Source organism: Rattus rattus, chromosome 4 (genome assembly GCF_011064425.1).
Source record: "Rattus rattus isolate New Zealand chromosome 4, Rrattus_CSIRO_v1, whole genome shotgun sequence".
Classification (NCBI taxonomy): Eukaryota; Metazoa; Chordata; class Mammalia; order Rodentia; family Muridae; genus Rattus; species Rattus rattus.
The window spans coordinates 102,519,378-102,544,545 of NC_046157.1; the positions used below are offsets into that span (position 1 = coordinate 102,519,378).

The following is a 25,168-nucleotide window of genomic DNA, read 5'->3' on the forward strand; positions in this document are numbered from 1 at the left end:
AACTTGAAAACTATTTTGAGGTCATGTAAGACATATAGCACCAAACTCTGATGGCCAGAGGCTTATTCATAGCCCTGTATGCATTCTCTCTTGTAGTAAGGATATGCCCCTTCCATACTGACAAGAGATGGTCCTCATGAGGATTTGATCTGAGAAGTGGGCTGTTGCACAGCTGGTAATGAACAAGCTCAGGACACTTTAAGAAAATGAAGCCAATCTGTAATTGCAGTGGACGTTTTGGTGCAACGGAATAATGTAGTATTCTGGGAGACAAATACTCTACTTGGAGAAGAAAATGTACTCAAGAAGTAATCATGTACAACATCAGAAAAGATCAAAGGATTTAAGGACAAGGAAAAGAAATCATTTATTTTTAATCATAATATCTTCTCCAGAGCAGAAAATAGTCCCTTCATGGAATTCTGATTTCCCTTCAACTATTCATTGGCTTTATATAACACACTATCAGAAACCCTAAATGTGGATTAATGGTGCACCTGATTCTAGAGTGTTTTTTGAATTGACCCTCACGGGTTAGTTACTCTTTTCTGTAGTCAATCCATACATACTTTCTGTAGATGAATAGCAACAGTTATTGAAAATGAATATCAAGTCTGTAATATAACTTTCAGATTGAACATAATGCCAACAAAATCGAAGAAGGATATTCTTTTAATTGTTAAGTTCATTTTCAATTTTATTAGAATACCCGAAGAGCCTAGACCGGATACACCTATGCAAAAAGATCTTGTTTTGATAAAATGACCTTGAAAAAGATAAATGAAATTGGTGGACTAAAACTCAGATTTCTAGAAAATTTTAAGCCATGTAAAATGAACCTTTCTGTTGGCATAAGGGATTAAATGTATCTAGGCCAAAAAAACAAAGGATCCACAAGAGATTCTCTCTCTCTCTCTCTCTCTCTCTCTCTCTCTCTCCCTCTCTCTCTCTCTCTCTCTCCACACACACACAAACACACACACACACACACACACACACACACACACACAGAAAATGTTTTATTTTCACAAAGGGATCAAACAATTCAACGGAAGAGGAAAATCTTTCAAACATCTTATTCTTTTAATTGGTAAATGAAATAAAACAAAACCAAATTCCACTTTCTATCAGATCTGAAACCTAAATCCTGACTTTATATATGCCATAAATCTGTATAAAGGCCAAAACTCAAGGGAATGCTTACAGAAAATAATACTGATAAGTATTTTTATGATATTGAGGAGTAAAGTGGTCATTTATAGAGAGGTCACCAAATATAAATTTGAAAAAATAATACAATAAACAGGAGTTATAAAATTCAAGAATTCTCAGCAAGCTCTTTTGTCCTCTTGTCCTGCCCAGCACTTCTTACCCTCCTCCCCTTCACTCGGGGTGTTCTGGCCTCTTCTCCCACCTCTCTTTTTTTCTTTTTAAACAATTCAAGTAAAAAAGAAAATAGAGGGCCTGGTGAAGTTCAGTAACTAAAGTGCTTATCCTGTGCTATGAGGGGCCCAGGTTTGAATCCCCAGCTCCCATGTGAAATCTGGGTTTCACTTTGGTATGTGAAATCCCAGTACTGGTGGGTGGAGGCAGGAGTGATGGCCATCCAGTCTGAATGAAATGTTTGTCTGAAATAGTGAGCTCAAGGTTTGGTGAATGAAGTAGGTCAAAAATTAAGTAGGTCAACAATGGAGGGAGACTCCTGAACTTGAATGTGGCTTCCACAGATATTTTCATGGCCGAGAACACACAAAAATGCAAGTAAAACAAAATAAATAAGCAGAGGAAAGTCTTGGATAAGAAATTACAGCAGACAGTGTAGAGCGGTCAGTGAGTTCTGGGGGAGGTGGTGATCCACACCAGTTACTGAGGAAGAGTAGATTAAAATGTTGGCAAAAACATGGCGTACTGACATGGCTAGATGTTTCTTCCAAGGGGAGTAAATGGGTTGACATGGAGGGAAGCAGGATCTGTTTGCTTGACATTAAACACACTCTAGCCTTACTTTAAATCGGCATGTCTAATTACTCAACCCAAGGGGAAAAATGAAAGCATGTACTCATATTTAGACATTTAATAATTTTAAAATAAAAACCATTTAATAATTTTAAATGGATGCATTGATAATAACAAAAGGTATAAAGGATTTTGAAAAACAACATGAAGTTTTGAGAGAGGAGGATAGTGGAGAAAGTAGGGAGAAGGGAGTAGGAGATTTGTCCAAAACTTTATATACATGTAGGAAATTCTGAATGAGAAATAAATAAAATTCCAAGAGATAATAATTATAAATGTCTATCAAAGGGATGTGGATGCATAACCTGCTGCTGTAACACAATATAATGATTCTTATGATATAAAAGAATTGACTATTGATGTAATGATTACATCACTAAAGGAATGTTAGTAGAAAGAGCAAGTCATCTTAGGATTCCACTGACATGAAGTGATAAAGTGAACAAAACTAACATATAACAGTAGTCGGGACTGGTGAAGTCTGACAGAAAGGGATAAGCATGAACTTTCTAGAGTGTGGGAATGTTCCACATACTGATTGGAATCTTGGTAACATAGAAGATATTGTTCAAAACCCATGACATTATTCAGTGCAATTTAACTGCAAGGGGATTTTACCTCCATCAAAATGGCATAAGCTTTCAGTTACAAGTTGAATAGGTTCCTGGGAGCTAATGTATAACACAAAAGCTATGACTGAAAATCTTACATTTTATACTTGAAATTCACTAATAGTGTGAATTGCAAATTTTTAAATCAAAAGTAGTAACTGTTAGATGACAGGAATGTTTGTATAGAATTCATCTCACAGGGGTTATTTTTTAAAAAAAATTAAAGAAAATGCTAGTATCAATTAAATAACTATGACGATGGAGAAAATATAGACCTAGTTCTTAGGGTAATGGAAAAACCGTCTTCATGTTTTGGTTAGGATGAACTGAGTTTTCAAGCATAGCTTTAGTGAGAATACTGATCTCAAATGCAGGGTACCGGGGGATTAGCCTTAGAGCAGAAGATGTCCTGTGGCAGAGGGTGTGTGTGTGTGTGTGTGTGTGTGTGTGTGTGTGTGTGTGTGTGTGTGTGTGTATGAAAGTCAGGAAGTGGGGAAAAAAAGAACTGCATGCTAGGCAGAGCGCTAACAGATGGGGAGGCTTTGACAGTGCTACTGCTTATAATTGCACTTAGTAGGTCTGAATTCGGAGTATGGCCACCACGCTGGCGACCGGATGGCCATGGCTACATTGGACAATCAGCATGACAAGGAGATTGAAAGAAAGGAAAAGTCAGGCATAGGAGGTGATGCTGTGAGCGGATGTGGAAGTTATGACATGCGGAGAGGCTTGAGGGCAGCCTTCCAGGTTTTGAATTTCATTCCAAGTGCAGTGAAGCTTCATTTAGTCTGGGGGGTTTTAAGTGGACATGCATCACGGTCTGATTTCCGATGCTCAAAGAAGACGGCCTTGGCTGGTTATGGCAACACTTGAGTAACCGGACAAATGGCATGTAGCAGCTATATGGTACAGCTTACAGCCCCTCAATGGAAGGTTGCATTTCTCCGGGAACCATCAGACCTAGTGGTTTGGCAGCCCCAACCAACCCTTCAGATCACTGTACCTATGGCCTAGCATTGCAAAGTTAACCAGAGACCCTGGTCCAGCACTGTCCAGCTAGATCAGTCATTGGCTCCTGACTCATGGGAAGAATAAAGAAAAATTATTTATTGCTTTTGAAAGTCAGTGGGTTTACAGGGAATTTGTTACGTAGCAATCATTAACTAGTGCAGGCTTAATTGAAATAAAGGGTGCTTTCTCTTACGAATAAGAGATTCATTTCCCAGCTTTATTTCAAAGGTTGGGAAATAGGATCCATAAGAGTCTAAACAGTATTATTATTATTATTATTATTATTATTATTATTATTACTATTATTCTCAACCACCACAACAAAACCAAACCAAAAAAAAAAATCTATATGAAAAAAAAGAACAAGAAGTACTTTGTATGTTGCAAAAACAATGAACGTCATTCTCATCCACCAGGAAAGAGCCCCTTAAAACACAAATGCGGTCTAATCGCCAGTGGGGATATTAAAGAAATACCAATCATATTTTATTTGAAACTTCTGTGGTTCTACTTATGTATACACGCAGATGCATCATCTACTAAAGACACTCTATGGAGACATCGAATAAAAATTGAAACCCTTTCTCCTCTGACGTAGCACAGAGGGCATCTTGAGCTTTAATGAATGTTTCTGTTTACATTTCTAAACGATAACACTAATCGCTTCCTCTTTACGGAACAGTTAAAGCCTTAACAGCCTAACAGCCTAGAATAAGTACACGTATTGTGATTTACTCATTTTTTGAATTTCATACATATTCAATTTTCTGGCTAAAAGCCGGTTTTAGCTCAATCCTGTGTCACTCCTTTCTTTAAGGGATAACATTCAAAAATGAACTGACTCGCCGTTGCCCAAGTTCAAAACCAGACTTTAATCTTCACATTCAAATGTACTTCGTTTTATTCCGGATTATAGCTCTATAGTCCTCAGGCTTGCCCGTAGCAAGGTCTGTGACCTAATATACATAATAGTATCCAACTTTAGGTCAGGAGGAGGCCTAGAGAGGTAAATCGGGGCTCTATGGGGGAACAAAGTGGAGATTAGTGGCGCTCTCCATTTTGTTTCTGGTATTACTGCTCGGCTAAAATCGTCAAGATGATGAGAGACTTTCTCCAATAAAAGACTTAATGTTTCCTGCTCTACTTTGGGAAGTTTTCTTCTTCAAAGGAAGCAAGCTTTGTTGTCTCACGCACCGAGCATTTGTGGGACACTTTCAGCCTCTTCAACTTATAAAGTGCCCTACTTGGTTCCGAGTGATTTGATTCAAGCTTTTGTATTTTATATACTGGCAACCAATAGTCAGTACAAGTGAAGGAATTCTGTGTTCGGGTATGGCTCTAAAAAAAGGGATTCAAAGCGGTCCGTACCCTTTTCATCTCTGTGGAAGCCTTTTCTTACATTGTCGTTGGCGCCCCGTTCCCGTTCTGCAGGCTACACGGGCTAACTCTTAAGTAGATATTTCAGAACCTGAGGTCATTTTTCCATAAAAGCGCCAGCCTAAATATAGGGCCGGCCTTAACTTACGCTGAAGTTCTTCCGCCTGGAGAGACATGGATACTTTTTGAAAATTCAAGTTGCCTAAGGTCGGCAAACCATGGCTCCAGATCAAACCTAACCACCCTCGCCTTTGTGGCAGTGTGTGATGAGAACTGCTTCAGTGGAGTTCAGTGGCTTCGAGAAAGACTGCAAAAGCCAACGCAACCCAGGATGGTTATCAGACATCCATTTATACTAGAGTTGGCCAATCGTACGTGTAGGTTCTGGACTGTGAACGGAAAGAGTGCTTGCTGGCTTACTCTTCATGTCATTTCTACCTCCAGTGTAAGGGATCGTCAGTGAAAATGGCATTGGCGTTTTGCACCGCTGAGAACTCTATTCTAAGGGTTGAGGTCTGTGCTAGAGAGCTTCCCTAGCCTGGGTTCAATCCCTAAGACCGAAGCAGGCTTTGTTTCTGTTACCTTGAGGGTCCTTCAGTTTCTTTGTACTCATGCCTGCTTTTTGTGCTTTTGTGTAGCACGTTTGCTATTTTACAGAACATTAGGGATTCTAATCCTGATTCTAAACCTAGACTTCAATGTATCTTTGCCAGTTCAACTCATGTATGTAGACAAAGGTTTAAAATAATCAAATAAAAGAAGTTTGTTATTCCTTTACCGGTTTGGTTACTTACAGGGGAGAAAACCAGATAATTCTCAGCGTCTTTGTAAGATTCTTGGGGAGTCAAGGTTCTCGATTCTATTTCAGATCAAAATCTGATTTAATTCAAACATTTACCATCAACATGGGGCCTTAAAAGTATCCGCTGGGTCTCCAGAGTTTCCTTCAACTCCCTCATCTCATCACAGAGCAACAACAGTATCAACAAAATATAACCGGACTGCAGTTACTCCAAATAATAGGGCGTCCAGTGTAGAAATGGCTTTCATTTTGCTATTTTAGATCCCATTAGTAAAGCCATAACTTCATTCATTCATACGACATTATTTATTTCAAGGAATGTATAAAATAATTCTATTCTTAGTTTTAAAGTCTGGAAGAAGAAAATCACAACTCTAGTGAATCGGAGTAGCCAGTATCTTTCAGCAAATGAAGTTATAAAAGAGGGCTTTTCAATTTCACTAATGCTCTGACCCTTTAATTCAGTTCCTTGTGTTGTGGTGACCCCCCCCCGCCCCATCATAAATTATTTCGTGACTACTTCATGCCAGTACGCTTGCTACTGTTATGAGTTGCGATGTAACTAGCAGATATGCAGAATATCTGGTATAGTACCGTTTTGATCCACAGGTTGAGAACTGCTGTTGTAAGAGAAAGTGGTTGCTCAAAAAGTAGGGGGATGGTATAGATTATATGGTGTGTTGAAGGAGCGATAGTAAGATAGTTTGTTGATGCCATTTCCTGTGGTGCGATAGAAGTTTATGAGGCAGAGAAAAGGAAGCACTGGGAGGAGACAGGTCCTGTGACCTGGATCCTCCTAGAAATGCACTTTGTATTGTCATCCAGAAATCATGCTTTCGCCTTTGCAGCATAATTCATCTCCGCAGAAAGACGACTTTTTAATTTTCCACCAAGCCTACTGACATCCCAGAAACAGCCCTGAGTGTGGTGCTGCTCAGAATACAGAGATCATCACACGACCCCTTTAGACCACTAAAGAAGATCAGAAGATGACCAAGTCAACAAATGTGAGCACGTTCTTGGGGCAAAAAGAAGATGAGCTTCTACCAGTACGAGGTAAAGAAGCAGACCACAGAGTAGCTGGAATAAGCCAAATGAGAGGTTCTGGGGACCAGGTCCGAAATGAGGTTGAGGGGAGAGAAAGCAGTGATTGCTGCAATAGTTCTCCATCTTTCTAAAGCTGCGACTCTTTAATCCAGTTCCTCATTTTGTGCTGACCGTAAAACTATTTCACTGCTACTTCATGACTGTAACTTTGCTACTGTTGTGAATCTTAATGGAAATATCTGATATGTAGGATGTCTGATATGCAACCCCTGTGAAAGGGTCATTTGACTCCCAGAGGGATCATGACCCACAGGCTGAGAACTACTGGCTTAAGGGAAGGGGTTTCTAGGCCGCACCAGTCCCTGAGGATGAATGGACAGTTTGTAACCAGAATACACCTGACAGTCTCAGCTGCTTTCGGGGCACCACCTTGACATCTGCTGAATGAGTGCTCCCTCTTGGGCAATTTTCCTGTTTTGATGCTGGAATCAGGAACACTCACTAAATATCTGAATCTGGCTTTCTTGTCTCTCAAAGTTAGTTTGTTCTTGACACCTCAACCATTTTGGGAACTCCTGACTGTCGAGCAATTCTATCTGCACTGCCTTGGTCTGGAACCCATTCTTCATGTTGATCTTCTAGCCTGTGTTCACATGGTCCCTGGCCTTTTCTCTGGGAAGTGGAACATTTATAACCAAAACAGCCACATGGCCACAGTGGAATGAGAAAGTCTTTGAAATCCTACTGAAGGACAAACTAGTCCTTGCGTGCCAGGCGCTGGCAAAATTAAGAAGCGAACCAACTGTTTGCTTCCTTAGTTTAAGCAGATTTTAAGGAATTCCGAAGAACCTTAGTGGAGGTAGCGGAATGCCTCAGAATAGATTCAAATGAATTATACAGAAGGATTACATTTAAATCCTTTTACAAACACCAAAGCCAATCAACAAATTAGATTTTAATAAATCTAAGTAAGAGTCTTTTGCTTCAGCCATTAGAGTCATATATATCTGAGAGATAATAAACACACATTTGGGAAATTATTGGCAGCAGTTGTCTTACAGGGAAAGAATTCTAAGTAGGTACACTTTGGAAGGTTATAAAGATGGCTTACGAGTTACCAAGGAAGGGATCCATATTTGTTAGGTGCTAGTGTCTCTTTGACTAAAATCCAAGAACAAGATTTTCTTCACAGCATGCTGTCTGTCACTTGGAGCTTGAAGAAAACAGATCCCCAGGAAATATATCTTTATCATATTATTTGAGATACTGTCCAGGGTAGGAAATGTTCATCCTTTGTAAAACGATTGCTACTAACTCGACAAGCCCAGATGGTGGGTTTTATGTAAATTGATTTAAGTGTTAGCTTTTTGTGTCATATGACCAAGTACCAGATATAAGCATTGTTAACAAGGGAAAGATTTAGTTTAGCTCCTGGTTTTAGAGGCTTTAATCTATAGTCTTTTGTCTCATGATTCTGGGCCTGAGGCAGGACATCCTGGTAGCAGGTGCATCCAGGTGATGAGGCTGTTTGCTTCAAGACAGGCTACAGGGAGAGTAGCAAGTCAACAGAGTGCATAGGCAATGATACATCCATCTAGATCAAACCCCACTGACCCATTTCCTTCATGTCAGGCTCACCTTCCACAGTTCCGTTACTTTCCAAAAGTCTGTGCAAATGTTAAAGCAATTCGATAGACTAAAACACTCATTAAGCCATAGCCCTTGTAATCTAATCATCCCTGAGAATGTAATCACACGCAGTCAGAAATAAGCTTTACTAACCTTTTAGGGGGTTTCAATCTATTCGAGTTAGCACTTAAAAATAACCATCCCAATGTACTTATTTAATAAATATTTGTTGCATCCTGACAATGAATTTAAGGATGAGTTTAAGTAAGCCTCAACCCCAGAGTGAGGCTGGGAACAGGTAACACAGCACAGCATGGTAGGTAAGCACTAGGGATGATGGATCCAAATATAGGAATATACACAATATATATGCACATGAGCAAGAATAAGTCTTTTAGAGCAATAGATGGCATTGTGACAGATGAACAATTCTCTTGGATGAAGTATTGTATGGACTAAGAAGTCAACAGTTAACTTTGACATAAGCAGTGTGGTGTTGCAAATGTGATGAACTAAAACCCAGTAAACTCTGAGGAGGGTGGAGGGGTCAGCAGGATCATGCTTAAGACCAATGCAGTCTTCTAAGTTGTATGACTCTCACATAAAATTTTTTTCTGAGTACTAATGCGTCAAAGAAGAAAGAGTAGTGGATACAAACTATGATTCAAATATGTCCCATTCCTTTCCTATGGTCACAATTTGAAAAAAAAATCACTTCTGTAGACAGTACATATGGGTGTGGATCATATTTGAATTCTAGTTCCGGGAGGTGAGCTATGGGGCAGAGTGGGTTTAATAATGTTAGGATGCAGCAACTGTATCTGACAGAGACAAGGTTGACTTTGAAGAGCGTTTACATGGCATAGATAGATGAAATATTGCCTCACATTGGGGGAGAGGGAGATTAAGGCTTACTTCCAAAGTCCAAGCATACATAATTGGTTGGAGACTCCGTAAAAGGCACTCAGTGTTTCAAAAGTGTGTCAATGTGGAAAGAGGACACAAACCACGAAACTAGAAGAGAGGAGGAAATTTGACAAGAGGAAATCTGAAGCTCAAAAAGGAACAGAACAGAAAATCTGTTTCTGTGGCTCTCAGGGGTAGAATGAAAGCTGTGAGGTACATGTTCAGTATAAGCTGTAAACACACTGGCCTGGCATCTAGGTGAATGTGTGAATAAGGTGTGTTTATCCTCAAAGAAAGTCGTAGGCGAATTAGGAGAAACAAAGAGGGTTTGGCACAAGAGAAGATATCCAAAAGGAGAGTCTCATCTTTAAAAGGTACAAGTATGACCACAGAAAACCATCTCTCGCTGCCTATAAGCTTCTAATTTGGTCCTTCTTTATTAAATATCCTATTAAAAATTACAGAATTAAAACATGCCAAGCAGACTGCGGAGGCGGCTCAGCTGTTAAAGGCAACGCTCACCACCAAAAGCCTTCCATGTTAGAGAAATAAAATAAGCATGAGATGAAGAAAGACAACTTTGTAGAGCATGTGCTTTAAAAACAAATGCTCTAAGACAGTGATCTTCTGTATCATTTACAGTTCTTAGCAGAAAGATATAGCTGATCACACGGTCCACTACTGTATACATAAAACCATGAGATCAAACTGCCTAAACATTATTGAGAAAATAGCAGGCACAGCAAGTACTTTACGAGTTTCTCTTTTTCAGCTACTGAGGACTTTTGAGGAGTTTGAGTATTCTAAGACTAAAGTTAGTGTATAATTTTTCCCTCGTATATATGAGTATTTGTTTTAAAGACTTTACCCTTTTGTGTTGGGTAGAATGGCTTAAAGTTATTTTCTTATACTTCAATATTTTCTATACAACACAATAATCTTTAATCAAATAGGGATCCAGTGACATACACGTTATAAAGATCAACTTTGTTTTCAAAAGGTCCATACTTCCAATGAGGCAAATACATGCCCTTCTAATCTAGTTTTGCCTATGCATAATTAACACGCAACTAACTACCAAACACAGATGTAATTTTTGTACATCAATAGCTTCTCTTTGGTGAAAATACAGATATTCAATATACATGGATTAATGAATGTCATCGGTCACTTCTTACTCTTGACTCTTTGCTTTTTTTTCATTCGTTCAATTTTCTTCATTTTTTTTGAGACAAGATCTAAGAACCCTTGGCTTTCTTAGAACTCACTATATACAACAGGTTGGTCCTTAACTGACAGAGTCCACCTTTCCTCTACCTCCTGAGTGCTTAATTCAAGGTGCAAGCCCCTATACCCTCATTATTTTTATCATTTGAGTAAATTATATTTAACTTTCCACTGAAATATGTATCTTGGACCTCTTAGAGAAATGATCACAGCCCTATGCCAAGTTATTCTGCATTTGACATTGGATTATGAATATTTCTGATTGAGTCTTGCTGACAAAGGCCACGGAACTCTACAGGTATGCTATGCTCACTTTCAGAGGATAGTCTACACAGATTATTGTTAAATATCTAAGAACATTAAAGACTTTGGCTCTGCCTGGGTCTATAGGGCAAGCTCTGTTCCTGATTTGCTAACAAGCATTATTCTACTAACTGTATGGATATGTGCCATTTCATTATAATCTAGTAGTGAGGTTGAAGAGGAGAGGCTATCTTGAAACTATCTGAGTAAATTAAACTTCTTGGTTGCTTGCCATTCCTTAACCACCACCATCAATAGAAATTATTTATCCAACTTTGCTTCTTTCTGTTAAATTCTATGACATTTTTTTGAATAATAAAGTACATCACTGAATATTTGCATCAAACTCAAACATATTTGTTTGGGAGAAATGTTGGTGATCGAGCTATTTTCTGAATGAATCTGTGTCTTAAAGATTCCTTGCTTCTTTCGACAAAACAGCATCAAAAGTAATCCACAAAACTACACAATCACACATGCTTACTTTGTGGTATAGACTCCTGGCCAGTAAATTTGACTGAAACATGAATATCCTGGTTGAGGGTTTGAAGTGCACAAAGAGATCAAAGGTTAAAGCTGCTTCATGAAAAAAGATCAAAATACGAGGAAGCAAGTTATAATTAAATTTTATAGCAGTGTATTAAGAGGAGAGGCAAGATAGTGCACTTAATTCCCTTCTTTATTGCCAGCAGTTGAATCTGTAGTTTAAATATTGAGTGTATTCATCTTTTAAACAGTGGATTATTTTGGCTTGTTTCTACCGCAATCCAAAATCAAGCAGAGAGCCCAGTATGATAATCAGGTCAATTCTATTTTAGCAGAGAGTTGGGAAAGACTTCACTTCAACACTTCAGCATGACTCTGGATAGCAGCAGCAAATGCCAGTCTTCACACAGAGTAGACAAGACAGTAGTACCAACTAATTTGCTCATCAAGAATCTTTCTTGTGTGTTTCCATTTTTCAAGTGGAAACTACTATAGCACTAGTCAAAACTTGTCAGGAAAATCAAACATAGGAATCAGACCAATTACAAATTGTCCACAGTAGCTAAGGGGTTCTTTCTACACGCAGTTGGCCAACAATCCATATTTTTACCTTTTTAACTTTTACTTGCTTAGAGTTTAGTTCATATAGATTATGTTTCTATGAACTATATGCATTTTTCATCTTATTGTATGAGAAAGTGGGTATAAACTTGCACACACCAAAACACATACAAAATCAAATACGACCAACTTAATTAAATTCAAAACGTGTATCAGATACATAATTGTTTCTCCAAGAAATCAAATACTACCTGGAATGACTTAAAATAAAATTTTCATTTTTTTTCGGTTTTTATCTCCTTTGCACTCTAATATGAATTATCCTAAGCTTATAAGACCACCAATGCTGAGCCAACAACACAAAATTAATGTAGAATAAGAGAAAACCAGATAATCAGCACCACCTACTTTCTGCGCCTCCCCATGAGCAACAATAACTAGCACTAAAAATTAGCATAGTCAATCTGGAACAAGCCCGCCATGGCTCCAACGCCACATGAGATCTGTTCTATAGTTAGTTTCCTGGGGAGCAACCATACCATATAAAACTTCTCTTTAGTTTTTAATAAGCACACACCAGCCATTTCTCACCATCAGAAATGAAAAAGGAAAACAAGACTTGTCTTATCTTGCCTCTCACATTGAAAGTATTGGAAAAAATATCAGAAAATGAGGACAGCGGAAAACCGCAAAAGTCAAATGGACTCCTAAGGAGTTTTCCGTTTGTTTGTTTATTTTGAATATTCTAGTTTCTGGATATTGCTAGCATTTCAGTACACACAACCACAACATGGTTGTCATTAGCCACGTGTCACCACTGAATGATTGAAATGTAGCTAGCTCAAAGGAGAGGCATGTTAAGTATAAAATATATACCAGATTGTAAAGACTTGAACTGATAAATTATCCCATTCATACTTCTGTAGTGATTACTTGTCTAAACGATAATGTTATAGGTACATTGAGTTAAATATATTTCAATGATTTCAACTGCTTCTTCTCACTTTGTTTAAATGCAGTCAGTAAAAAGTGTAAATTACAGATGTGGATTACTTTGCCTTTCTTCAGGTGAGGCATGAGGTAGACCATAGCCTTACTATGGTAATAAACATTATAGAAAGCTCTATTCTACTAGTTGTTCTTGTAGTTTCATGTTATATCACATAAAACAGCTCTAAAAACATATGGCCTACTGAGCATCACTGTCCTCCATAGTCTAAGGCGAGGAATAACTCTAGAATTTAGGGTATGAGACAGGATGGGATGTAAGCATTGTATATAAAATATTTTTTTAATTTAAACACATCGTGGCTTGATTTGTTTTCCCTGGTTCCTGGACCCAGTCTATGATTCCTACTTTGGAGGGAAGCCCTTCTTCTGCCTGGGGAAACTCAAGGACAGCCAGCTAAGGAACTGGGCCTGGGGATTATGTGAGGAAGGAGGATCTGAAATCTAGCAGACAGGGAAGATCTGAATGCAGGGGACAGTATGGTCACTGAGAGTTCACAGACTCCCTCCCCCTTCTCCCTCATGTTCTCATTCCTCAGCTGAGACTCACGCTCACCCCCATCTTCTCAACTGTGGGTACAATAAGATCCAGGTAAAGCAATTTGAAGCTGAAAATATAGTACAGAATATTTCAGTGAAGACAATTATTTATGGAAGGAAATAAGGACACCTCTCTTTCTCTCTCTCTCTCTCTATCTATCTATCTATCTATCTATCTATCTATCTATCTATCTATCTATCTATATGTCAATTCCTAGAAATGGGACATATAGTTTCATGCTTTGGTAAAAAGTGACTATTTGCTTAAATAAGTGCACTGTTGCTTAACTACCAAAATGCTTTCAGTGAAAGAAAAACATTCTGAAAGGTCTAAGCATAGATGTAGATCCTGTGGGTAAACCCTTTTGCAGGTGGATTTTCAGTGATGTTATGATTGGAATTCATTGATACCGTCACTTTAGTAATTGATATGTTAATAAATTAGACTTAAACACAGACACTGACTGATTCCGGTTGAAGACTACACAATTGGGACATTAAATAAAAAAATGAATATTGTTGGTGTCTTTGAAGACACAGAACATTGATGTAATACTTAAGTCATATTTTGATTATTATACAGCCTACAGAACTAAAGGATTTTAAGCCAACAGAAGATTGTTTGTGAACCATCATAGGCAGTACATGAAATCAGAAACAAAGGCGATAAGTAAATTCATCTATTTCAAAAGTCATTAGACTACATACTTAGGCAAACCAATAACCAACTACATGACAAAACAAATGCACAAAGAGAATTGGAGTAGTCAGCAGTCATACCTTATTGTGAGTCTGAGTCTGGCCAACCAGTATGAGGATATTGGATGAGATGATAGATAGGCAGAAGTTAATTAGAATGATGGACCTCTCAGAGCGAATGTACCTAGTGAAAGAGAGAAAGGAATGTGATAGATTTCATATTGTATAATTGGTGGAATTAGCTGGAAAAAGAAGTTCTGACACTAGGTTTCATATAAAGTTATGAAAAACCATATATATATATATATATATATATATATATATATATATCCCCTTAGGTACCCAATTTTAGAGTACATAGCATGTGAAAGAAACCTTTAGAATTTTTTTTATAATATGTCATAATTTCTAGAGCCTAAGTTGAACATGTATGAGAACAATGCATCTCCTATACTCCGTGAACATCAGTAACTACTCAAGCATTTCGATATAGGTAGGCCTTTCCTTACCCCCTTGAGTATCTCTTTTGAGAAAAGAAAGTGGCAAAAGTCTTTATAAATAAAAAAGAAAGCACTCCTCAAATGACCTTAAATGGGAGCATTCTTGGTGACCACCATATTTTACACTTAGGAAGAAGTGTTCATATATAATGTTATAGAATTGTTAAGTGCACTAAGGTAAGTAACAGCAAAAACTGTTCAGAATTAAATGTTCCACCAGCGGTTTTCCCTGAAAGGGTAGCAGCTATTTTGCCTGACTGTACCCTTTCTGATCCTTCAACAAATATCATGTTGTTCCTTTTTTGTGGATAGAGGCTATAAATATTTTCTGATGACAATGGCTTCTGTGATAGTAGACTCATATATCTTGACACTGGGATTTCAGTGTTCAGTTTCTTGTAAGTAGAAAAACCATCACCACCACCACAACAACACAGACATAGTAATAGAAGATTAACTGTCTGCCCTGAACACTACTGAGATGTTGCCTTTTCTTAACAATACTGAGTCACATTGTTACATTAAATACTGCTAAAAAATGTTACTACTTTCAACATTATTATATGACATTGTCTATTGAGAACATTGTGGACTATTTGTGTCAATAAGTTAACTGAGAGGCCATGCTGAATTCCTTTTTGATGAAACAGTGTATTTCTACTAGTTGTATGGAAAGATGGAGAGAAAATATCTTACTATATTATTATTGTCTTAATTATCATCATAACAATCAATATTAGCATAATCACCAATAGAGTTACAGCAATGAAAGTAATGGCCCTGAGACTGAACCCGAGTATCACAAATTAAAGGCAAACATGAACACTGAACTACACTTACAGCCCTTTCAATTTTTAATAACCACATGGAACATCTACAAAATTCAAAATGGCATGTTATCTATAAAGTAAATTACATGCTAAGACATTTTAGAAATCACGAGAAGTATATATCAATCCTACTTGTTTTCACTAGAGAAAAAGGCAGAAGGATGTCAATACTCTAACGCTTGAATCAAAATGTTTTAGGATGTCCTTGGTGTTTATAAAGTGCTTTGAATGAATGACACTACAAGATCCATTTAGGAATGCATGAGTCTCAATACTTCCTTCAATTTGTAATTATTATTTCAACTGTCTTATGGGTGTCCATTTAATTCTTAGGAATCCCGATTTCTGCTGTTTCCTGGTACTCCTTTCTATATTTCTCAACTTCAGGACAGGTTCTTTAATGATTTCAGAAATTCTTAGAATTCTGCTGTAGTGACTGTGCTGCATATTCTGAATTTCAGAAAGTTGTTTATGCGGATAAACAAATATATCACATATTGACACTGGCTCTTCTAGGTGTGTGGGGGGGAGGGAGAGGGAGGGGTATAGCGGAAGGTGAAATTAGTACATGAATAGAAAATGCTGAAAATGGAATTTATTTCTAAAGACTCCAATGGATATGAATTGGGATGTCATGATTAACTAGTATCTTAGCAAATTATTATTATTTTTTTAAAAAGACATGTCATTTATGCAGTTTGGGAAATGGTATTCTTCCAACTCTGTCAGTTCATTCTTACAGGACAACAGACCAAGTCTTGAACATATAATCCTGTTTTCTACAGTATCATATCTATATTAGACCTTTTTTCTTTTCTTTTTTTTAATCTTTATTAACTTGAGTATTTATTATTTACATTTCGATTGTAGACCCTTTGTCTATTTCCTCTCTTTCTGTATCAGTGTCGCCACTCTATGAGTATTTACCTGCTGGACAATACTACCACGAGGATGCAGAACTTGTCTTATATACCTGGGTCACATTGTACACATTTTCCTTTTGCACAAACCATAAAAATCATCATATTGCTGACAATTTAAATATTTTTCACAATTAACTCTTTCAAAAGAGTGAAAACCATAAAGGACAGTAATATTTTATTTAAGTGTCATTGTTAATCTAAATAAATATCCCTATTACACAGTAATTGGTTTTTAGTTTTTCTGTCGATTGTATAAAACCCTAAGTAAATATAAAAGACTTTGAGGTGGACACATCAACTCTTGCAACGCTAAATATTTAAAATATTTTGGAAATAATAGGTAATTATTTGCATACTAATATAATATTGCATTTAAGATCATATTAATATTGCCAATTTATAAAACCTTTAACTGTTAAAATTATAAAATCCATTAAAAAGTTTGGCCATATTATAAATATACATTGTCAATGCATGAGTAGACATACTAAATCTCACAGGCCCAATTCTTACTAGCATTCTAAGAAATGCCAAAGAAATGATCTAGAACAACATTAAATTTCTCCAGACTATTAAATAGATGCAATTTAATGGATAGGAGAACAAAATTTTCCAAACATTTCCCTTTCATATTTTTTATGATGTCCCTTTTTCAAACTTGTCAAAAAAAAATCTGACTCATGGCAAACAGTGAAGTGAGTGACTTTTGTAGAGAACTTTGAAATTCTGTTACTGCTTCGTGCATCAGAGAAGGCTTTACTCATTGTGCAGGGCACACTGAAAGCATGTCTGGCACTTGAGAACTTGATATCCTATTCCAGGAGAGAGAATTTCGACTGTACTAATTAAGTTCTGAGGTTCAACAGCCGCTGATAATAAACGTTATCCACACAGAGAAGAAACTTGAGAGAGAAGAGAGTTGTGTTTACACGTGAAGAACTTGTCAAAGTCTGCTCTCATGTTGGCTAGAGGAGACGTCTGCACGTGCCCCTGTGTTTTGCTATCTATCTTCACTACAGACAAATAAAGGACAGAAAATTAGGTAAATGTGGTTCCAGTTCTGTCCTAGAAGTTCTAATTCTGTTATTTTTTTAAAAAAATGCTGCTTCCCATACGTGACAAAGACAGTAGACATTTGTTCTTACAGTCAGGGTTTTCACACAGGGAATCTGAGTTCTCCATTTTAGGTCTGCCCATTATTACATACCTCCATAGTGCTGCATAGACAACAGCTAGAGTAATCAAGGCCAGGCAGGAGAGGCCGCTGCCTACTATGAGGGTAACTGAGGGAGTGCCAGAGGATTCCATGACCTGTAAGTGAGGGGGAAAAGGAAAGAAAAAGAAATTTTACAAGGACAAAAAAATAAAATTCTAAGCTCAGAGAAAGTAAGCAATCACTCAGGAATAGCACAAATAGTTGTTATAGTTACCAGATAATTACCCACAGAACACTCAGTTCCCATATTCTCGTGCTCTAAAATGACTAGCTCTTCCCTTCTCTCTCAGTGCGAAGTCTTTGGGGTTTCAAATGTTAGACTACAGTCCACTACTTACTTCAAAGTTGTCTGAAAGACCCCCAAGCTACAACTTGATCAGCACTCATAGGTGAAATTTTCTTTGAGTAGCATGGTTTTCTGTTTTTTTAAATAAACTAAGTACAGTTTTGCTACTTCTCCATATGATTCTTGGTGAGATTTATCTTGCTACTCCCATTTATAAATCCTTATGTTTCCCAAATCTGGTACACAGTTACTGAAAAAAAATGTGAAACTTTCTGACTTTTGACAACTTTGTTCTGAGTCAAGTATTCGCACATGAAATTTCACTTGCTTGGCTCCCAAGTATACAGAAGAAAATAGAATGCTATACTTAAGCCCTTCAATTATATTTTTCAGTATGAAGAAAGTATATGGAGATAATTTGCATAGTGCCAGTACCAGTCCCTAAAACCATGACCTTGAAAAACAAGCTTATATCTTTAAAAACATATGTAAACAGTACTAACATCCACTGATCCAAATGGTTTCTTTTCTTAGACAGTAGCATGACCATAACCAATGAATTCAGCTAGTTTTCACAAATTTTTATATTAGAAGTTTGAAGCAATACACTCTATGATTAACTGTGTCACAAAATCTAATATCAAATTATTAGGTGTATGTATCACCAAAATAAGCAAAAGTAGTGATACTTTAGGCCAGATTCAGGCAGAAAGTCAAATTTACCAGAATATCTATCCATCATTATTTCAATTTTCTCAAAATACATTTGGTGAAAACATTATTTTTCTCTTAGACTGCTCTGTACAGCTCTTTCTTTCAGAAAACTAATTTTTTCTTTCCCCCTTTTCTTTGGAAAAATCTACATGCTTTTAAGGAATGATTTTACAGTTCCACACAACCATGTCTCCATGAAAACTTAATTTGATTTAAAAATACATATGTATCCAAGGACACCCTCAGAAAACCTGTGCTAGAAATATCCAATGCAGATCTGCAATGTGTTCAGCTCTAGTGGCTGGGGTCTTCTTTCTACTCCTAACAGCATTGTCACACATTCACACAGAACAGCCTTCCAGCTTTAAAATAAACCTTGAGTTGGCAATTATTTTTATTTGAAAGTTTGCAGAATATTACTGATATCAGAGTAGATCTCCAAAACTATACTACAGAAATGCCAAGTTATAAGACATAAAATTGAGTAGAATTTAGTTATCGCACACCAACTAGAATTCATTCCACCAAGCTACTGTAGCTGAGGAGAAGAACCCGATTTTGCCACCCTGCAACCTTTTCTATTTCCCCCTTTGAAATGCAGGTCCCTGGAGAAACACTCGCCACAATGTCCCTGCCTTTGCATTAAAGCCGTGTTTTCCCTTTGTTACTTACTATTTCTCTAGGTTGCTGAGCCAAAATGGCGAAGGTAGAGAGCCGATCACATAAGCATTTCGTATGGGATGCATCGGTAAGCACAGTTTTACATCCCTGGGTGGACCACGTTCCCAAAGACTCGTTCCTGCAAAGGGGGTGGAGGGGAGATCGGGATAAATACGCCTGACAGCCAAGTCCGTAAAGAAGAAAATGCAGTTTAATTGAGAGAATCGCCTACTGTAATTCCCGTACAGGAAAAAAAAATCTACTTGTTGTTGAACAGGACGTAATTTAGATGCATCTCCAGTAAGGCAAAGCGAGAGTGGGAAAAAGCAAGCAGGCGGTGGTGCGGCGTGCAGAGAGCTGTCCAGCGCCGGAGGTGCTGAAATCAGGACTAGCTCTGTCCAGCCCTCTGCGAGAAGCAGCGGCGGCAGCAGCGGCACCAGCAGCCGCCGAGCGTTGGCAGACACTTGCTATGCTCATCGGATCGTTTCAAACACTCAGAGTGTAAAGAGGCTTTTCATATTTTCATACCAGCTCTGATTCCAGGCCCGTGGTTTGGACCGTGAATGCTGTCTTTTAAAATGCGGATTTCTCTGAAAAGCCTGCCTAAAAGGTTACATAGCTTGGTTTGGGTGATACGATCTTCTCCGCTGCTGGTAAGGGATTTTTCTTCCCTTTAGAATTAGCTGCTGTGAAAATTTCACCCTGGAAACGGGAAGAGGCATCAGCTGGTTCCGACTCTCACTGCCTTTGCCTGGTATCTAGGGGAGGGGTGGGCTTCAGATTAAGCTTGCCACTCCACACTTCACTTACTCAATGCTCTTCTAAAGCCCCTTAATATTTCTTGCCCTCAACTGCCTCTTTGTCCAGGCGCAGAACCATCAAGCTAACACCAAGTCCACTGAATATTTAGAATAAACCCACCCCAAAGTCCAGCAGGATGGGGGAGGGGGGTCTGGTTCAATTTTCTCTTTGGTGTAGCCATTTAAAATGCTAAAGCATATGGTTTCTTTCCCACCCCAGCAGAACAATAAAAATGGTATCAACCTACGTCTTGTTAGTGGAGCTGGTGGCGATGGGGGAGAACCCTGTCACCCCCCTGCTGAACTACTCTATAGACAGAGAGGAAAAGGGGGAGCTGCAAGGCTCAACCAATCAACTTTATTATCCTTACACGTGCTCTGTATAGAATGCACCAATTGTCACCTCCCCTCCCCCAGGCATGGAAACTCTCCAGCTAGGAAACCTGTATGTGTGAGTGTATTTAAATGTTTTAGCCAAGTTACTATATGTGTTAAAAATGACTCTGAAACTTGAAGGGGGAAAAAAGACCACATGGAATAGTGTTAGTTTCGATATACATTTGACTTCACCTTTTACAATTCTTAATGCCCGAGGTCATTGGGTTAAACGTGCATATAGTTTGTTTCAGATTAGCGAGGGTTTGTCTCTCACACTTGGCCTTCCAACTAAAGCCACAAGGTAGAGTTACACTGTCCCTTTTTGGAATCTATAAGCAGTCCCTTTTTAATATTCATGGGTTGACATCAAGAAGGAACATACTATTATTTGGGAATTATTAGATAAAACTATGCCCTATGTTAATGAAATAAATCTCAGAGTGTTGGCCACTTTGAAATTTTCTAAGTCTTCCATGATATCACTCAACCATGCCAAGTTATCTCTTAAAACTAAACCTTTTGCTTCAGGTGCAACTGTTTCAAACTGCAATTGTGCCTAATCACAGGCTTGTGGCAAACAACTTGTTTCATTAGCTGTTTGTCTCTGATCTTTTCTTCGTGGCAAACAGTCAAGGCCAAATGAAACACACTTATCTCAGCTGGTCAACATTTTAAGGAAGAAGACATACTTAAGAGGCTGACGAGTTTTAAAACACCACAATCCCATTGTTCATTCTGGATGGCAGGTTTGCTTTAATGCAATAACTGTCCTCTCAAGGTGGAGTCGAAGTACTTATGACTCCCACATGATGAATTTATGTCCCACAAATGAATCCCGTATCTTGAAAAGTAAAATAACTTTACTCTAAACAAGACTTCAGAGTTGAGAAAGTTATGTATTTATATGCATGTAGTGAGAATTCATTACTCAAGGCAGTAGCACTTACTCTGATTGTCAGATATAAAGTCTGGATTCAATACAGTGTTGCTAGACTCTGAAGATCATGTAGAAGACATCTTCAGAAAAGTGGGTCAATTTCTTTTGCTCTGTACAGTGATTGGATGGCTAGACTTCCCTAGCCGCAGGCAGAATTGAGAATCAACTAACTCTGGTTTCTAAGTGATAACCTTTCGCTCTTCTCTGTGCTCATCCCCGACGTGAGATGCCTCATATCTTTTTCATGTGTATCCTCTTGATTCTGTATCACCCATCCTTTCTCCACAATAGCGCCCCCTAGACTTTGCCTTAGGTACAATAATCAATGAACTAGTAAGTCTGGGCCCACACAGTCTTCCTTATTTAAAAGAAAATATAAAACACTGTACTAAATATGATAGGGGGACGCCAAAATTTGCAACAGGTGGTATGAGGGATGATCTGCAAGGTGAGAGAGGAGCTGTCAAGTTCTACATCTGGTTACTATTTAAAGTTGAGTCATAAAAGAGTGACGCCATTCTGATGCATATGTAATATTTTTCCATAAAATGCCTTGCTATTTTATGACAAATAACTCCTTCTGTGGGGGCGAGGCTCCCACCCAGATCAGGCTGGTCTCAAATTCCCTATGTAGCTGAGGACGACCTTGATCTTCTGATACCCCTGCCTCTACTAACTGGGTACAGGAATTACAGGCCTGTGCCACCATGCCCAGTTTCTAGAGTGCTGGTGATTGAACTCAGGGCTTGGTGTGTGTACTATCGGCTTGCTGAGCCACGCCTCCAGCCCCATGAAACTCTTATCAGTTGGTTTTTCAATGATTAGCAAAGGGCTAGCTGTGGGGTTGGGGATTTAGCTCAGTGGTAGAGCGCTTGCCTAGCAAGCGCAAGGCCCTGGGTTCGGTCCTCAGCTCCGAAAAAAACAAAAACAAAAACAAACAAAAAAAAGTGCTAGCTGTTATGATAAACCCTCTGGTATGTATTGCCTATACTTTTAAACTTTCCAAGGCTTATTCTCACTGTACAGCATTCTTAGAAAGTGGGGTACACATGTCCGATTGATTTCAAGGATATCTATAAAGCACACTGTTAAGTGGTTGAGCTAATGAGGAGCAAAACAGCTGTCCTGTGCTGCCTAGGGTATGTTTCTTCCTTTCTTTCTTTTTGAACTGTAAGTTTTTTTTTTTATTTATGAAGTTCAGGTTGTCATTCAGAACGCAAACATCAGATACAGTGAAATGTAAAGATAGAACAAGAATAACAGACTGATGATGCCAGAAGTAGTGATATGGCATCCATATTGTACTGAAAACCATACGTTTCCTTTCCATAATATCTTTCTGTGCATTATGCAATTTTTTTTTCAAATAGTGTTTAAACATAGCTGTGCTTGCAGAAATTCCTCACAAGCAGTGAGGAATTCTTTGTCGGATACACCTACATTTATCAGTGTTAGCTATTAGCTGTCACCTGCACATGCCTTTCTTCCTATTATTAGGCTGGCTAAAAGGAGAACATCTTCCTGCCCCAAGGATTCAAAAGTGCACAAAATTTCACTGGAATATAAGAATAAGAACTCAGACGGTGTTTACTTTAAAAGCTAGCATTCATTTGAGGTCTTTCCCCAATTTTCTAAGCATCTATCTGGATGATTTTGGGATCTGAGTACTGGTGGCAATTTTTAAATTTACTTTTGGAAAATGTAGCATTTGTGTATATCCTCTATGGCTTAAAAATTACACAAATCATGAAATTTAAGGGAAAATTAGATGCTGATTCAAATAAAAAGCCGTTTAGTTAAAGAAAATTAGCAAAATGTGTATGATGTGTTTGAAAACTGTTTTAGGATATCATGGAATTGATCTTATAAAAAAATCAATTCAAGTAGATATTCCACTTTATTCCTCTACAAATCAGCCATCCTTCTACATATATCTCAGGGAACAAGGTGAGTGCTCCTGGCCAGAGAAACCAAACGCATCCCAACAGAACTAGGAGTGGAATTCAATTGGTTTGGAGGTGCCTACTTAGTCTCCGGGGAATGGGCACTCTAGAAGCACAACAGTTGCTCTTAGCTGCACAGCCATCTCTCTCGTCCCATTAGGGATTTTATTTTTAATGTTAAATTTTCATTGGAATATAAAGTCACAGCGTTCTTCAGATTTTAGCCTATTGAGTGCAAGGATTATAGATACAAGTTACCAGACCCAGTTTCTAATGTGTTTTAGAACAGTATCATAGAGCTTACCTATGATGTCAATGACATAAAACTCAGAACTAAACACACACACACACACACACACACACACACACAAACACACACACCTTCAGATAAAGATTAACACTAGCATGAAGAAAAAAGTATCACTAACAAGAAGTATTTCACTTATTGGGTAATTTTTCCACCGCCAGGAACCTGGGAACCATAAGGAAAGAGCTCTGGAATTAACCATGGCCCTCTCATCCTCTACAGCAGGTTTCTGATTAGTCAGTTAGAAATTAGGGACCAACGATCTGTACCAACAAAGATGCTTGATGCTGTGCTTGAGGATCTTAGTGTGATCCACAAAACCCACACAGCGTAAGGAAAGAACTGACTTTCATAAGATGTCCTCTGACCCACATGTGCACACACAAACACACAAAACAGAGTACACACAACCAATACAACTAAGTAACATATATATTATATTACTAAATATATGTGTATTGCTAAATATATATATCTAGTTCCATCGATTCTCAGTTCCTTGCTTATCTTTAATGTTCACAGCCAACACTATCATATTAGTTGATAAGTTCATCTAACTTTCCTCTTTTATGAGGTTAACCCTCACAATGCCTCATTAGAGCTTTTGAGAACTATCTTGTTTGGCATCCCTGATTTGCTGCTTTTCACTTAGTAGAGACTTAAAGAAAGATGTTGCATCAACTTAATGATTTTGCTTCTAGGGAAGCTTTTTAATTCCGGTAGTGGGTTAAAATTCCAGGTAGTATCTTAGCTCTAATCCATTTGTTGTCCTTAAGCATAAAGAAGACATATTATTGGAAGAGTATCAAAGGCTCTTAGTAGAGACATCTAGTTGCCTCTGGCTTCAGTCATCATTTAATGATAATATCTGAAAGATTCAACATCTCTTTGGTAATTATGTTCATTCCTGTAAGGAGGCCGACATCAATACATGTTTATCAAATGATTTTCAAATGTTCGTTGAGGGAGAAGATGCATACAAATAAATAAATTTTTTTTAAAAAGAAAACTGACAGTCTGTTAGGAATAACAGCATTCCCAGGACTGTTTTCTGCATTATTAACTGAACAAATTATTCCAGAAAACAATGTTGGCACCGCCCTCAATGTCTAAGTCACCACCATCATTCGCTTGACTCGGTCTCCTTCGTGGTTTCCATTTTTGCTTTGTCTCTCAATTCCAATCCAAACAGAGAAGCCAAAGAGACCCTAGCGTCAAGTCTGACAAATTATCTCACTCATTATAAATCCTGTCTTTTTTTGACTTTTAAAGTTTTCATTTTTCTCCTCTAGCTCACAGTAAAACATAAAGTTCCTACAATGGTCTACAACCCTAGCTACAGCTTGCTCCCCACTGTCTCTCTGCCACCATCTCTTAAACATTCACTTCTGCATGTCATTTCCAGCTACAATGAGCCCCTTGTTGACTCATGCTGGCACGCTGTGCTGGAT

General features: G+C 38.1%; 1 protein-coding gene across 1 annotated transcript in view; it reads right to left on the bottom strand.

Moving 5' to 3' along the window:
* The window catches only part of Adgrb3 (adhesion G protein-coupled receptor B3), a 718,298-nt gene that overhangs the window by 146,054 nt on the left and 547,076 nt on the right, over positions 1–25,168 (bottom strand). The window contains exons 17-19 of the mRNA XM_032900877.1: positions 19,365–19,491; positions 17,684–17,787; positions 14,305–14,407 (exon numbers count right to left, since the gene is read on the bottom strand). Of these exons, the coding sequence (XP_032756768.1) occupies positions 14,305–14,407; positions 17,684–17,787; positions 19,365–19,491 (334 nt within the window). The remainder of the gene's footprint in view (positions 1–14,304; positions 14,408–17,683; positions 17,788–19,364; positions 19,492–25,168) is intronic.